This window comes from Parasteatoda tepidariorum, chromosome 1 (genome assembly GCF_982258835.1).
Source record: "Parasteatoda tepidariorum strain Cologne lab strain chromosome 1, Ptep-v5.0, whole genome shotgun sequence".
NCBI lineage: Eukaryota > Metazoa > Arthropoda > Arachnida > Araneae > Theridiidae > Parasteatoda > Parasteatoda tepidariorum.
In genome coordinates this window covers 4,853,637-4,871,451 of record NC_141755.1, presented here as the reverse complement: position 1 = coordinate 4,871,451, position 17,815 = coordinate 4,853,637, and the positions used below count along the sequence as shown (strand labels likewise).

Genomic DNA, 17,815 nt, shown 5'->3' with positions numbered 1-17,815 from the left:
TGGTTTTTCGGCCACAGCTCCCCAACAAAGTATAAGATAGCCATAAAATTGCAGTATAAGATGCACGTAATTCAGTAGAAAGATTATTTGTATGTAAATTTTAGAAATAAAACGTCGTAGGTGATGTAAGTGAACGTAAACCTTGTGGGTCGGCGCGCGCAGGTCAAAGTTGTGATGAAAGGATGAAGAGCACCGTAGTTAAAGACATTCGTTGCAAGTGATTTGTTTTGTGAAACATGTCTTCAAGAAATCATTTAGACGACTTTACTCGAGGAAGAATGATTGGGAAGCTTGAGGAGAGGCGTAGTTTGACCAGTGTCGCCGAAGAGTTCGGGATCAACAAAAGTGTTGTTTCTCGTGCTTGGAATACCTTTAAAACTACTGGTACAGCTGTTCGGAAGGTTGGTGGTGGCCGTCCAAGGAAAACAACACCAAGAGATGACCGTTACATTGTCCTCCAGGCGAAAAGAAACCGTTTTCAGTCAGCGAGCGCCATATCTCAGCAACTGTGCACAGCCACAGGACGACAAGTATCAAGATTTACAGTGGCCAGACGCCTCCACAAAGGTGGCTTATTTGCCAGACGTCCCGAACGCTGCATACCTTTAAAAGTTAGCCATCGGTTACACCATTCAAAGTGGTGCAGAGAACACGAAACCTGGACACCTCATCAATGGAGTCGCGTCCTCTTCACAGATGAGAGTCGTTTTAGTGCTACAAGCGATTCTCAACGTCAGTTGATCTGGAGAGAGGTTGGAGCTCGATTTCATCCCAATAACATCGCGGAAAGAGATCGTTACGGTGGTCCTGGAGTTGTCGTCTGGGGTGGCATTATGTTGAACGGGCGGACTGAGCTTCAGATCTTCGACCGAGGTTCTGTAACTGAAGACCGCTACTGCAATGAGATAATCCTACCCCATGTGCGCCTGTTCCGAGGGGCCATTGGACCAGACTTCATTTTTATGGATGACAATTCCCGGCCACACCGTACTGCTAATGTTCAAGAGCTACTGGAAAGTGAAGATATCACACGAATGGATTGGCCAGCTTACTCTCCAGATCTAAATCTTATAGAGCATGTGTGGGATGCATTAGGGAGACGTCTTGCGACACGACAGTATCCTCCTGGTATCACCCATCAGCTGAAAGATGCGTTAAAGGAAGAATGGAGACGTTTACCCCAAGAACTCCTGGATAATCTGGTGCTTAGCATGGAGAGACGATGCCAAGCAACAATTACAGTAAGGGGAGGGCATATCCCATACTAGGGAACATCTGCCAGTTGTACTTACGCTTTTTCAGGCAATCATGTGTAACGCCACTATATGTCAAATAAAGCCTTTTTTTGTTCCATACCCAACTTTAAGCTTTATATTCATTTTTGCGCCATTATTCTTTTATCATCGTTTAAGTACAAAATAATGTACATCATATTCAAATTTCATGTCAATCGGATGATTTCTTGTAGAGTTATGACAAAAAACGCACTTGTTGCTTGAGTTTTGCAGACCAGTGTATAGATGCGTGTGTGTAGTGATTTGTGGAGCAAGGAAGGAAAATGCAATAATTAACTTAACAATTAAACTTAACAAATGTAATAAAGAAGGAAAATGAGTATAACAACGATATCAATAGTATAGAGCTGCCTACAAGCAGAGTTGCAGAACTAAGATTAAAATTAGATAGTTCTAAAGAAAAAATAATAAGTTAATTAAGAATTCTTGGACTTTTTCCTTGTAGACAGTCTAGTCTCTTTATATATATATATATATATATATATATATATATATATATATATATAAACTGCTGTTTGTAGAAAATGCAACACCATGAAAGAATCATCAGAATCAAATGAAATTTAATGCAGAAACGACTTGTACTGATACAAATAAATGATGAAATTTTCAAAACAAAAGAAACAAATTAAGCGTCCGAAATCAGTATTTGGTGCAGCCACCACGCGCTGCAATAAGTGCTGCTATACGACGTGGCATGGAGTCAAACAGATGTTAAATATCTGCTTGAGGAAGAGAATTCCATATCGCTTGTATGCGCAACCAAAGTTCGTCTTTGGAAACTGCAGGACGCGGATCACGAGTGAGATGCCGACCAACCATATCCCACACGTGCTCAATAGGCGACATATCCGGCGAATAAGCAGGCCAAGGAAGAAGTTGCATGCGTTGTGCTGAACAGAAGTCTCTAACAGTCCGCGCAACATGTGGGCGTGCATTATCCTGCTGAAAGATAGCTCCAGGGATGCCTTGAAGGAAAGGAACGACTTCGGGCTGTAGCACTTCACGGACGTATCTGTTGCTATTGAGATTACCCTCAATTCGTATCAAATTGGATCGTCCATGATACGAAATCGCACCCCAGACCATAACTCCGGATGTTCGACCACTATGTCGTTCAATAATACACTCAGGAAGGCAGCGTTGACCGGCATAACGTCTAACACGAACACGGCCATCATGGGTCCACAAATTGAAGCGTGATTCATCTGAAAAGACAACTTGGTGCCAATCAGCTCGCCAGTCTCTGTGCTCAAGAGCCCACTGCCGACGCAGCCGTCGATGATCCGCCGTGAGGGGAATCCTGTATAATGGCACCCTTGCACGCAATCCACGGCGCAGCAGACGACGACGAATTGACGAAGCCGACAATTGTACACCTGTAGCAGTAGACCAATGTGCTGCCAGCTGTCTGGAGGAAGCTGTGCGATCATTCACCGCCATGCGGAGCAGGTGTCGATCATCGCGCTCTGACGTCACCTTCTGTCGTCCAGTGCCTGTTTTTCGAGTTGTTCGGTGCTCGTCGGTCCACTGCTTCCAAACTCGTATCACTGTGGAACTGTTCCGCTGCATACGAGCTGCTATTGCGCGATAGGAAAATCCTCCTTCTCGAAGGCCGATTATCCTCCCTCGTTCAAACTCCGTAAGTTGCTTGAATTTCTTATTCTTCCGTCGTGGAGGCATACTCAGGTCTCACTAAACGTTTGCCACTAACAAATAATCATAGACTATTTTCAACGTCCCGCTACAGCACTTTATTTATACGCTTTCAGCATCAATTCAGAGGGCGCTGCGCGCGCCACGCACGCGCGATGGCTCTGAAACTTTATTAATTTGCATAATATCCTATAATTGACATTTGCTGCGAATTTCATTTGATTCTGATGATTCCTTCATGGTGTTGCATTTTCTACAAACAGCAGTTTATATATATATATATATATATATATATATATATATATATATATATATATATATATATATATATATATATATATATATATATATATATATATATATATATATATATATATATATATATATATATATATATATATATATATAATGTAGAAATTTTTGGTTGTAGCGCCATTTGAGCCCAGCGTTCGCCGTGGTATGATTTAAATTCCGCATCTTTGAAATTAAATCCTGCTTTTAAAGTTATTTTTGGAAGGTTTCGTCGTAATATGAAATAATGCTTTTTTCGAATAATATGCTATTTTAAGAACTGCTGTGATGCTGTGAGTTTGCAACAATTACTCATGACTGTGTAAGGACAAGTTAAGGCTATCTAAAGATAGCGCTGTCTATGTTCATTCTGAAAATAGTGCAAAACCTCCATATGGAGAAAAACCACAGTTTTATGGAAATGAAAAGCATTTGTAGTCTAATGTTTTAATATTTAAAAACTTCTCCTAATGCTGTATCATCTGCTCTCATAACAATCTTAAAAAAAAAAAAAAAAAACTGAGAATAAGGCAGCGATCTTAATAATTTTATGAAGGTGGAAATGTCACCAAATTATATAATATATTATTTGGTGACATTTTATATATATTATTTTCACCATTAATATAAATCCTAAATACATGAACCACTGAATGACTTCATTTTCTAGCTTAACTCCAATGTTTACAGGTCATGTGAAATTGCAGCAAAGAAATTTTAATCAATCAATCAAACAATTAATTACACACAAGGTTGGTAACGGGTAATAAAGCGTTATCATTTGCCCAACCAGGATGATTCTATTTCAAATTCACGAAATGTTGCTTCATATTTGTTTGGCGCTGAAAAAAACCTTAGCAACCGCCAGTTGCGATTTACTTGACGACAGGTGACAGGCATAATTTCTCGAAAGCTAGAAAAAGGAATTACAAATCGATTGTTGCACTACTCAAACGTCTGCAGAGTTTGTTTTCATATTACTAAAAAGTGAGATAGAATAAAAAAAGAAAAATCTATCAAGTAAATTTAAAATTACTTTGAAAGACTTAAACATAACGCATATTTTAAAAATAATAGTATGAGTTTGACAATCCAATAGGTTAATGGAAAATAAAGGGGCGAATGCTTAAAAATATAGAACATATTTTCGAAAACGTTTTGAATGAATATATTAGAAATATTTTTGACCGACTCACCCCTCAACAATTGGTAAGTTATTAATTCTAATTACGTAGAAAAATGCATTTCCTTTTTTTAACGAGATTGTATGTTTAAATGTATTTACAATGCGATGGCATAATTTTATGGATTTGTATCGAATTAAATTATTAACAATTAAGAAAAAAAAACTTAAATTTTATCTTTATTTTGTTTTCTAAAGCTTAAACTTTATTTTGTTTTTGCGTATAATATTATTGTGGTAATATTTATATGCATACAGTGCTAGTAGTTAGAACGACAAATAAGTTTCTAATTTAAAATCATAGAAAGCCAAAAAATTTTTTTCTTTATTTAATTGAAATATTGTTTTGCTATTACTTTAATGTGTTTCCCCGTGTTGTTTGCTTTACAATATACTCCACATGTATTACTCAAACTCTGATTGTTGTGGTAATACTAATATCAATGAAGACAATTCTGTTAATAAATGCAGTGTAAAAAAATTTAGACCAAAAAATTTCATAAAAACTTAGTCTTTTTCCCAATAGTGTATATTGCATTCTTTTACAATGTTTAAAATGTTCCAATTTCAATGGAAATTTTTCTTCTTTTGAAAGAAGTGTCAGAGGGGTCGTAAGCTAATTGTTTAAAATTTAAAGTGTGTTTAAAATTTAACATACTAATATATGAAGAAAATTTTTTTCTTTAACTTGATAAAAAATCTTTTTAAAATATTAAGTAGGTATAATTAGTTTAACAGACATTTATATTGCAAACTTGAGTCTATTCTAATTTTTTTTACAGCACGATCATAATTAAACGCTATATTGCAAATTTAGTAAAAATATTTTCATTACAAAATGTTACTTATTTTGTGAGTTATTTCAAATTTAAAGCGTAAGAAAAAATCTTTTTAAAAGAAAAGGCAAAGCGATTTCAAAATATACCATATTTTTAAAATTGGATTTCTCATGCTCTGTTTGACCGATTTCGCACAAATTTTGCATTTTGTCTTGTAAAATTACATTCTTTAAAGTTATGTAAGAAATTGTAGACCTTACAATTCAGAATTTTTCCACTTACATTAAATAAAATAAGAAAATTAATAAATATTTACTGAAAGTTATTTTTTTTTATAAAATTTTCTTTAGTTGGACGAATTTTATAACTGTGTGCAAAATTTTTTCAATTCGAAAAAAAAGTTCTGGTGGTATGGGGAAATATGGAAAAAGTAAAATTAACATTAAGGACCAAACCTGACCAAATTATGGCAACCCTATTTGTCACATTGTGGCTACTACCTATAAAATAAAAATTAAAATTTTTAAAAAAAGAATTACTTGTAAAAATTTTAATAATTCATTTAAATTCTTATGATTTCAATCGAGAACATATTTTAAACGGTATTAATTTAGTAGCAAGAAAAACGAGCATGGTTTGCAAGGCAAACCATCTAAGATTGTATAACAATCTTTGAGGGATGGGCAAGTGGTGCTTATGCGAACTTGTAGTGAAGCCTATTAGTAACAATTAAATTGTTAATGGTAAACATGATTTTTAAATTTTTCTTCTCGAGATTTTAAAAACATTAATCACCTGAAATCAAATTAATAAATCAAAGATAGAAATTTTTTATCCCTTTAGTTGTATGAGAAAAAAACACAGAAAAGTTTAGAAGACTTTCGGCAGGTAAGGGATGACATAAACTAAAATATAAATAAGGGAAAATTCTAGCCTGACACATTCAAAACGCATACAACTAATTACGGTTGCACGCAATTTATTGCTGGTAGATAAATACATTATTCCACTGCTTAAAAAGTAGAGCCATACCGATTTAAGCTTTGTATTCGGAGTATCTCTGATGCTCATTTGAGTGAAAAATAATGAGGGATGAGGGTGAGAAGCGTTTGCGAAACGTAAATTAAACGATAACGGACAATTTGAGCATCTCGTAATTTTTTTTATTTTCAATCTTAACTTATTGGAAATTCTCTCCTGAAACTGAAAATCTGATTGCTTTTTTAATCCAAAATTTAGTCATTATTAAACATTTAAATAGTCCCAAAAAGCCTCCGTAAGTGATGCAATTAAAATCGATGCCTGATTGGTTATGACGTCACATGTTCTGAATAGAAACGTACTGCGTCCATCCTCTAAGGTGATTTCAGTGCTCTTTTAGTTTTCATTTCACTTAGTATATCGCATGAACATCCTATGTAAATTATGAGTAAAAGATTTGTGAATATAATTTACTGTTTTGAGAATGTGTGCAAAATGAAAAAAATATTTTAAAACTTCCAACTGTTTATCTCTCAACTAAACATCCCCAACTCCCCCCCCCCCTCGAAAGACTTCAACGGTGCTGAGTGATACAGTTCATCTTGATGTGTTGAGTGAAGAAGAAGAAGAATATATATATATATATATATATATATATATATATATATATATATATATATATATATATATATATATATATATATATATATATATATATTGTAAGCGCAAAATGTAGCGAAAACATGAAAAAAATTACAGAACAATGAAAAAAGGATGAAAAAAATAGTAATATAAATAATAAGAAACCAGAGAAAAAATTCGAAAAAAGTTAATAAAAATCCGAAGTAAGAAAGATATAATCTTTTCATCAGCTCACGCGATTATATCCGCAAAAAGGAGTGCTTTCTAATATTGTTGTATCGTGTGAGCTGATGTATATAATTGTGTGAGTTGATGAAAATATTATACTATCTTTTTTTTCCGGATTCTTATTAACTTTTTTTCGGATTTTTTTTCCGTTTACTTATTATTTTTATTATTATTTTTCCTTCTCCCCTTTTTTTCATTGTTCTATAACTTTTTCCATGTTTACTCTACGTTTCGAACTTATTTTATGAGTTCTATTTACTTGCAGCTTATGAGCAGTAAATAAAACTTATTGTTTTTCTTAATTTTCTATATATATATATATATATATATATATATATATATATATATATATATATATATATATATATATATATATATATATATATATATATATATATATATATATATATATATATATATATATATATATATATATATATATATATATATATATATATATAATAAAAATCCTCTTGTAGCCTCTTAATATTAATTTGATTATTTTAATTATCCAGTATAATAAACAGTTTAATGTATAATTTATTTGTCTATTTATTCAATTTTTATTATTATTGTTTTTTTATTATCATTATTTTTGTGTGAATAGAATGGGCTCTGGTTCATAAAGAACCACCCTAATGAATGCAGTTGATACGTGTAGTCTTTGAAATTATGTAAGGATGTATGAATGAAGGATAAAGTCTATAAACGGATTTCTATCCAGCTGTGCAGGCTCTGACTTTTAAATAAGTCACCCTATGAATTTGAGAATGTGTATTCTTTAAAATTATGTAAGATAGTATGAATGAAGGATAAGGCCTATAAACAGCTTAATATCCGTATGATGTGCAGGCTATGACTTTTTAATAAGTTACCCTATAAATGATGAGATGGAAATAAATGAATTTTTTTTTAAAATTTGAATCCGTAATTTTTTTTCTCTTTTTTAATTAATTTAATTCCCTTTTCTCCATTTTTGGGTTTTAATAAATTAATTTCCGAATCTTTACTAATTCTTCTCATAGATGGCAGCACTAATATTTTACTTACTTAAAGTTTTTCTACTTCGATCAAATATATATTTTTATTTATTTTATTCGATTCAAGCTATAAGCGCCACATCAAATATTTACCTCTTTGCTAATTTCACTAACTGTTTAATTATTATACCTTCAAACCTAAAACCGCAATTTGCTACACGCCGGTAAGTTTGATTACTTTTTACTTTTATTTCATAATTTTAAACAATATGTTTTTTGCGATATCGACACATATAAAGAATAATTTTTATCTTAGGATAATTATTCTTTATTCAGAAATATCGCATTTATAACAATAGATGTGTCTTGATAACGACTATTGCTTTTCCCATTCTTGTTTCTCTTCAATTTTTTTATTATTGTTTTTATTTTATTCATGTTTTCCATATTAATTTGCGTCTATATATATATATATATATATATATATATATATATATATATATATATATATATATATATATATATATATATATATATATATATATATATATATATATATATATATATATATATATATATAAAGAGAGAGAGAGAGAGAGAGGGAGGGAGACAAAGAGAGAGAGAGCCTGCGCTAGGGATTATTAGCCAGTAAGTTAGCTAAACATCGAAAGTATTTGCCAATTTTCGAAAGTATTCGCTAAATCTTAACAACTTTTTATGATTAACTTTTTTTCCACAGAGAACTATTTTACTTAGTTTGCTTCAGACTTACATTATTTGGTCTCAATTCTAGTAGGTTATGCTGCACGTCTATGAAAAACTACTGTAATCGAATAAAAAATGCTGATTTATTTAGAAAAATTAATGTAATCGAATCAAAAATACTGATTTATTTAGGAAAAATAAATTTGATGTAATTTTAATTTCTTTCCAATGGATTTCTTTCCTTCCAATGGATTTATTAATTTTAATTTCTTTCCATTCACTAATACTTTCGCTAATACAAAATTTCATTCTTGAAATTTAAGATTTTATCGCATTTTTAAGTCACATCATAGTTGATTTACCTCACTGGAAAAAACGCAGGAAAAATAGTTCAAAGTCTAAACGTTGAACCATAATATCCGTACTCTGCTTCGTAAATTTAGAATTCTTTTCTGGTTGAATCTTGTGATCGATTAGGCACTATATTGCAGTTCAAAGCTTCACGATATTGTCGTTCAGAACTGCACTATATTATGGTTCAAAGCTACACGATATTGTTGTTCAACGAGCTCTAAAATTTCAAACAGTGTTGAAATAATGAAGTTACGCTGCCGTTTTTTTAACAGCGTGAACAATAATATCTCACAAATTTGTTTCAAATTTTACCCAGTGTATTGTTCAACTTGAATGGTAACATGGTTCAATTTAACACTTTGTTTTTTAAATATGGAGATGCTTCGTATTGGTAATGAAGTATGTAAACTCTATACAATATTTACACAAAAGAAACAAGAGAACAGCTGACGATCCTTTTTTACCGTTGTGTTGATGATGTATCAAAAACAAGTCCCTTTTTAAACAGTTTATTTAGCATTGAGGGTAAATTAATCTTTTATTAACAGTTGCAACTTTGAATACTTATATTCTAATATCTGAAATTTTTATTTTGTTTTAGTAGTCAGGTTGAGGGGCAGGGCAGAACTCCTCATGCAAATCTTTTTGCTGCAAGATTCATATGATTTGCAATTTATCGCAAACGAGCTTTATCAACAATCAATCCAATCGGAGTCGTGGTGGCTCAGGAGATAGAGCGCTCACCAAAGGGCTGATTAAATTTTGATTCTGATGTAAAATATCCTCAGTGGCAGACAGATCACGGGTTAGAGTCTTCTTGCTGCCAGGTTAACAGAGGGAGGTTTCATTGGTTTTCCTCTCCATGTAACGCAAATGCGGTAAGTTCCATCAAAACGTCGTTAGCGAAGGCAAATTTCTCCCAATACTTGATGCAGGAGCTCTCTTGTCTTCTGGATTGGGTTCAAATTACAAGGTTATGGAGTCATTTGAACCCAATACAATACAACGTTGAATAAATTTTTCTGAAAGTTTAGTTTATGATACTAATATTTTGTATAACTTAACAGTTTATTGCTGTTGTGAAAATCTAACAGTTAAAATCTATTTTTTAGGATTTTTTGTCTTTTGAGAGAGTGAAAGTCAAAAATTCGAGAAGCATCATGCAGTTAAACATCAGGCCTTGGGACAGTCTTATCCAATGGAATTGTATCCAACTGTTGCCCTCCTTGGAAAATCTAGTGTCAAATCTCAAGTTTTTCAGGGACAACTATTTGATTTTGGTGCTATTGTCAGTTTTCTACAACTATGTTATCTATGAATTTTTCGATGTAAATTTACTCAACAATGCTGTCAATGTGGCTACAACAATTTGCATAGTTGTCACACATGCTTGTTTCTACAACAGGCCTCAACTCCCGTCTGGTGGTATTGTAAATGGTCAGGATAATTTAAGTAGATCAGATGATTCGTTAACGGAAACCAATCAGACCAATCACCAAACAAGGCAGTGTTTTTATGGTCAAAATAAAGGGAACATCGGAAATTCTTGCAACAATTCGAACAGGTCTCAAAATTCCCCCTCTTCGAATTTTAACTATTCTAGATTCAGAAATCGTAATATCAGTGATGACGATGTAAATGATCAGGATGATTTTAATCGACCCAATAATACTTTATCATATCCTTGGAATCAAACCCAAACGATGTATCAGTTACGAAATCGGAGAAATGTTGAAAATTTCAACAGTACCAGACATCGAAAATCTCCCTCTCCAAATTCTAATGAATTCAGAAATCATTCCTATAAAAATAATAAGAATCACCGAAATTTTACTCGCAGTTTTGAGAATCATTCTGCAAATAGTCAGAGTTTTGCCCGATTTCCTAAATTTCCTAAGCGAAGAAATATTAATAAATACAAGAAGAATGAACAAGATTATGATTCAAATTTAAATTGGGGCTGTGTTCTATCGATTTTGTTATTTTGTTTCATTGCCTACATTAAAATCAATGAAGTAGCGATAAAGCCACCGCAAATTACAAGTTTTAATTCAACCAATTCTTCTTGTGTTCTATCTTAACTTTTTGATGGCCATCAAGTTTAAGCTATCAATAATTGGTACGCTTATCTTAAATGGTTCGTTCGCAATCTTCTATAGTTTCATATTTTTTGCTAATAAAAACAAAGCGAAAATGTCATTTAAACGAAATGTCAAATAAAGTGAAGATCTTCACAAAACCTTGTAACAAGATAAAATCGTTTTTGACATTATAATAAAAATCTTGTTTGTATTGATTGTTTGTTTATTTTAGTTCAAATGATTAAAATTAGAACCACTGAATTAGAATATAAGAAAGAAACATCTTCTGAAATAATTTAAACCAATTGCATTTTGAATTACTAAAAGGAGATAATATAGACTCTTAAACAATAATTAATCCTAATCGTATCTGGGTAGTTCATTTGAAAAATTGATTTTTGGTTGTTTATTTTGGGTTACGAGCTCGCGAGGCCTGTTTAGACGATCCAATTTCTTGGACAGAGATTGATTGATATTGATGGAAACTTGTTTTGCTTTGAGCTTGGATCGTGTAAACAAACATCCAAGAACTTGGTCCAACTTCTTGGACGATAGTAGAGCATGTTCTACTTTCCATCCAAGTTTTTTCTCCCTTAACCAATCAGCGTCTTAGGTTTCGTGACGTCAACAAGCTGGCAGCAAATTATGTCATTTTGTTGTGGGTTTTCATAGATTTTAGTCCAAATAAATTGATCTGTTGAGGTTTATTTGTGTTATTATGATTTTATTTGAATTTATTTAGTAATTTTAACTTGGATAGTGTCAACGAATCATCCAATTTCTTGGACCGAGAAATCCGTCCAATTTCTCGGATTCAAGAAATTGGACCGTGTAAACAGGCCTTAGGAAAGTTAAGGAACACCTGGTTTATTTTTAGCGCAGCGCGCCAATAGAGGAGAGAAATTTATCAACAATCCCTTAGAAATATACTGCTCAAACAGTCCTCCCACCCAAAAAGAACTCACCTGTTATTAATGATGGTTAGTTACAGAGTGGGAGGAAAAACTCCAAAGAAGCATACGGGTTAGCATACGGGATTGGCATTGGCATATTTTAGTGTACCTTCGAATCCTGCTAAAATTATTGAAGTATAGAAACTCACCAATTCTCTCAAAAGAAGTCGCATACTCTAATGTGTATATATTAGAGGTATTTTAATGAAACTAAGCACTAGGTATTTTTCATGTTATTTCTAAAATTAACTTTTTATGGACTTCGTTTTAAAGGAATGTATTTCAGTAATTAAGTATTTTTGTTGTGTTCTGATAGTATTTGTACAAAAAAAGTTACTGAAATTGAATTGAAATGGAAGAAATATGCAAAAAGTTAAGAATGTTTTTTTCTGGGGCGACAACATACGCACACATATTTTTACTGGAATTAAACGTTTATTAATCTGAATTTTTGAAACATATATTAACTACAAATAAAAAAGTAACCAAAAATTGAAATAAATACCAAAAAATTGCTTATTTAAAAAGTATATAATATATAAGATTTCGAAAACCATTATTTTTAATTGTCATTTTTAATATTTTTTAGGAGAAACGTTTTTTTTTTTCTTCTCTCGAATGTTATTTTCTTAATTTCTTTAATTTAAAGTACATTGATATAATGAATAAAAATTTTTAAAAGTTAATGAACAATAAAAATTTAACAAATTGAAATGTAGTTTAAAAAATTCAACAGCAATTTAAAAAATGGAATAAAAAAATAAAATAATTAGAGAAAAAAAATTTAATAATTCAACATTTCGAAACTTCCACGAATTTCCATAAGCATGACAAAAAGAAAATTAAAAAGAGGAAAAATAATTTAAAATTTTTTTATGTTGTTTTAAGAATATTTACTTAAAAATTTATAAAATACTTCGGAGTAGCATTTCTAATTTTTTTGGACAGCATTATTTGCAGATATTTCAATTTCAATACTGAAAATAGTATAAAAATGCATGTCATTTCCACAGACGAGGCACAAGTTCTTATTTTAAGTTTTATTTAGTTTTTATCTTTTAAGTTTTTATTTATTCAGTATCTTATGATAAATTCTTAAGGAACATGGGGACTAGCCGTAGTTTTGCTAGCAGTTACATCATGAAAAAGCCACGAATTTTTGATAACGCTCGCTACTTAAACAGGGATTCTGAAAGGGAATTGGTTGCAAGAATATCCTTAATTTAATCAAACGTCATTCAAACGGGAAAATTCAGATATTTTGATAGGTTCCAAAGGTGACGCCATTCTGACGACAGGGAATTTTTGGGATTTCCTTAATGCGTATTTTTCTAAGAATTATTGCCCATTAACTTTAAAAAAAAAAAAAAAAAATCTTTTAATTGGCATCTTGACTTTTTATGGCTCTTTGTAAGAGAACGATTTCTACGTCTTAAAATTAGTAAGAGAAATCTATTTTAAGCTTGTGATTTAATTTAGAAAGACTCGTATGAGGCATTCTATATTACATATATATATATATAATAAAGAGTTATAAAAAAAGAGAAAAATTATTAAAATAAAATATTTAAAAAAATCAAACATAAAAAATAAAAATTGTATATCCTGACTGATGAGTTTTGAAGATTTATTGTCTGACAATTATAAAATGAGCTCTCTTTCAGAGAATAGAATTTCATAGAATTCATAGAATTTCAGAGACTTTTATAATTTAAAAAAAAAAAATGTGGGGGGGGGGGGAGACATTAATATTATGAAGGGTATTGCGAGCCTGAAAATTTTGAGTGCACTTTCTCCCGGTGACTCAAAATTTTTCAAATCATTTATGACAAAATACAAAAAACAATAACAAAATTTTTAGAATTGTATATGATTATATGACAAAATACTTCAAAAAATTAATTTTCTTAAACAATAACTTTGGCATGTCTTTTAAATCATTGGATCAATCTTCTTGTGATAACCAGTATTAGTAGTTAAAAAAATACTCTCCCTGAAATATATTGAAAATAGTTCCGATTGAATCATTCACTTTAATGAATGATTCAATGATTATTAATGAATTTTATCTTATTTCTAGAATTTCAATTGATTTCTTGTAATTAATTTATAAAAAAAGAAAGACTTGAAATAATAAGGAAAAAATATTAGGCAGAACTTATTAAAATTTAATAAATTAGTTTAGAGATCCTTGTTACTGTACTAATATTTTGTTAAGTTACGTAAGATAAATTTTTTTTTGATTAAAGCAATGATTTTTCGATAAAATTAGATTTAGCATCTTTAAAAATACAAAAGTCGTAATTTCTGCTTTTGTAAAACATATCGTAACTTTTTTTTAAGTTAACGTTACATTTATATAAATATATTTTATTATAAATTGCATTCATGGATAGAAATATTTTAATTTTTTATTTAATAAATTCTAAAATTTAAAATTCTTCAACAAAAGTAGCATTTAAGTTCTTCAAAAAAAAGTAGTATTTTAATTCTTAAATTAAAATGTCTATGTGTATGAATGAAATTTTTTAAGACAAATATCGATTTTTCTGTGCACGAAAAAATAAAAATGATCAAAGTTCAGGATTTTTTCCCCCTCTAGACAGTTCAGCGTATATAGTATATATTCATTGAATAGTATATAATAGCATTCCGCAATTTTTAATGGTTTTTTCAAAATGATAAGTTTGTTATTAATTAAAAACTGCTCCTAAAACTTTTATTTTATTGAATATTTTTGATGTTTTAGGAAAAAACGTAGGGCAAGAAAATAATTAGTTTTTTTTTATAAAAGTGTCCATATTTTCATAAATATTTAAGCTAAACTTACAAAATTGTATGCAATTCTTACAAATAGCAAAAGCGTCGTTTGAGTTGACTTAAGTCAATTGTTACATTTTGTTACAAGATGTTATAATGTTTGTTTTTGTTTGTAATTTATTGCCGGCCCCTCAAATAACCTTCGAAGGTTTTAAAATATGTTATAATGTTGAAAGTATTAAAATAATCCTCCAGTTATTTTTTTAGAAATTAAAAAAAAAAAATGTCAAAAACTGAAAGCGTCTTATATGTTATTGCACGGTAGTGTTCATTTAAATTTCCCTTTGGACTCTCTAAGGAGGATCTCTAAAGCAATCCTCTCCTAGTCTTCGACCCCCTTTCCGTCAACGAACTCGTGGATCTTGTCGGACTCCGTCAGACGGTGAGGATAAGCAACAACAACAACACACAAATTTTCCTAGTTTTACTTCATAGTTGTTTCATTTAACATGTTATAATTATAAAATGTTAAGTGCTCCGATGAACACAACTGTTCCATCTACAATTTCGAAGCATCCAAAGCAATATTTTTTGCAAACACCGCTCTTCGTTACTTTTAAAATTTTTGTCGAAAGTTAAATATTTGAGATAAACTTAAGGTGATTAAAATTCATAAAAGTTCACAAACAGAATTAAATAATCAAAATACAATTTTCTTATTTGCAAGGGAAAAATAGACGAAAAGCGGACACTTTTAAAACGTTTTAAAATGGAATTGCATAAAATGTTTTAAAATGGAAGTGCGAAAAGAATGCTTTTTCTCGTCCAATTTAGTTTCCAGCATGTGACTACATTCAATCGCAATAATTTACTCATTTTGCTGCAAATAATCAATAAATTTTAATAATAAACCCACTTTGAAAACTGTCTTAAAAATTCCATATTTAATTTACCTTATGTTTTACAAAATGTTGTAAGCAAATATGATTAAAAATATTATGAAACAACTGTAGGAAAAGGATTTTTTTATTACAATTAATAATCAATAAATACATTTTTAAAAATAATCACACTAAAAAAAAGCTGTCTTAAAAAATTCCGAATTTAATCTACTTCATGTTTTGTTAAATCAATACATTTTGTAAATAATGATTTTTCTTTAATAGTAATAATTAACTAAACTAAAATTCTGTCTGTTCATAGTAACTAAAATTCTGTCAAAAAAGTTCCTTATTTTATGTTTTATACAACGGTGTGTACCAAAATGTTTAAAAATAGTTTGAAATGACTCCAGAATATGACGAAATGATGTTGTAACAAGAGATAAACGCATCATGACAGAAATATTAGGATGATTTAATGCTGACACACAAACCTGTGACTATAAAGGGAGAGAGAGAGAGGGGGGGGGGTTGATGAACACCTGTGATTTTGGAAGAAATTTAACTCTCCCTCAGAAATGACCTTCTGTCTGGACGGAAGTTGAATGACGTCACTGAAACTTATGAAAAATATCGATCTTCCGTTCTGTAACGGAATGTAAAGTCTTGTCTCTTTTCGTTAGTCGAGAATATATTTTCTACGGAACATTTTGTCAATTAACCTATAGAGAAACAATTCAAAAAATTGATCTTTTCAAGTCAGGTAAATAATATTTAAATACATCATTCCATTTTTTGTTGTTGAATACTTTAACTGTTTAAGGGTCTTAAGAAAGAGAATACAGTCCATGGCTAAATTGTCAGGCGCACTCTATAAGATTACATGTAAAATTTTTATTATCAGGTAATACTACACAGCTTTATTGTTTTAATGTGACTGAAATTAGTTTGCACTTGTTTACGTTAGTGTATCAATGGGTTAAATTCGACTATATATTATGTAAATTGGATAAATTAGAGGATACATTATGCAGTACAGAACCCGTTATCCGGAAACCAGAAAACCGGAAAGCCAAAAAACCGGAACGAAATTCGGTATATTTTCCCGCAATTTTTTAAAAAAAAATTTTTTTTTCCTTATAAGATTTTAGGATTTTTCGTTCTTTTTTTTAAAGATGTTTACCATACCATCATTTTGGAAATAATAATTAGTGTATTAATTTATCGGTTTTTCTTCTTTTTAAGATTATTTCGAAATATTTTTTTTTTCCAGTTGGGTTTAACAATAAAAAAAAACGGTTTTTTGTAGCGCTTCAGAAAACCGGAAAAATCAGTTATCCGGAATCCCGATCGTTCCGGATAATCGGTTCCCTACTGCAGTGTTTCCCAAACTTATGAATTTTGTGTACCCTTTCTAAATTTTTCGTAACGCTGCGTACCCCCAATAAAAAAATTAATGTATTTTTTACTATTAAAAAAAAAGTTACAAATCACAACTGGCTGTTGACATCACTAATTATTAACTGTTAACTCTGCAAAAAATAGCCAATAGAAAAATACGTAATCGTAAATTTTCATGGATAGTTTTGTTTTTAAATAAATTTTTTTTAAATTCTCATATGTTGCAAGATATTTTGCATAAGAACGCGTACCCCCGCTAAACTGTTCCCGTACCCCTGGGGGTACGCGTACCACACTTTGGGAAACACTGCCCTACTTTATAACAATAGAATATTTATGATATCAGGTATAATAATTAGACCAAATTATTCGACGCACTGCAGTTTTTAATGATGACATGTTTTTGGACGAGTTTCTTTGCAATATTTAAACATTTATGGAATGGGTTTTTATTCTGGACATTTTTCATATACTTCCTATCTATACTAATAATTTATTTTTATTTTTTAATTTATTTATTACATCCTGCTAATTTATTTTTAACGCATTGCATTACAATGTTAACCCATTCACACACGAACGTAAACAAGTGCAAACCGGTTTCAGTCGAGTAAAAACAATAAAGCTGTTATAGAGTATCACCTG

The 17,815-nt window shown here is 30.7% G+C and overlaps 1 protein-coding gene across 1 annotated transcript; it reads left to right on the top strand.

Annotated features, from left to right (window-relative positions):
- Positions 1-4,108: 4,108 nt before the first annotated feature.
- LOC107452000 (uncharacterized) lies at positions 4,109-11,386 on the top strand. The gene is made up of 2 exons (XM_043043304.3): positions 4,109-4,451; positions 10,207-11,386. The coding sequence occupies exons 1-2, from the start codon at positions 4,365-4,367 to the stop codon at positions 11,173-11,175; spliced, it is 1,056 nt and encodes a 351-aa protein (XP_042899238.2). The 5' UTR covers positions 4,109-4,364; the 3' UTR covers positions 11,176-11,386.
- The last annotated feature ends 6,429 nt before the right edge of the window (positions 11,387-17,815 follow it).

Bases quoted from the DNA above. Each gene is read 5' to 3' on its own strand.
- LOC107452000 (XM_043043304.3), top strand. From the start codon at position 4,365: ATGCTTAAAAATATAGAACATATTTTCGAAAACGTTTTGAATGAATAT. The intron at 4,452-10,206 runs GTAAGTTATTAA...TCTATTTTTTAG, and splicing joins GACTCACCCCTCAACAATTG to GATTTTTTGTCTTTTGAGAG.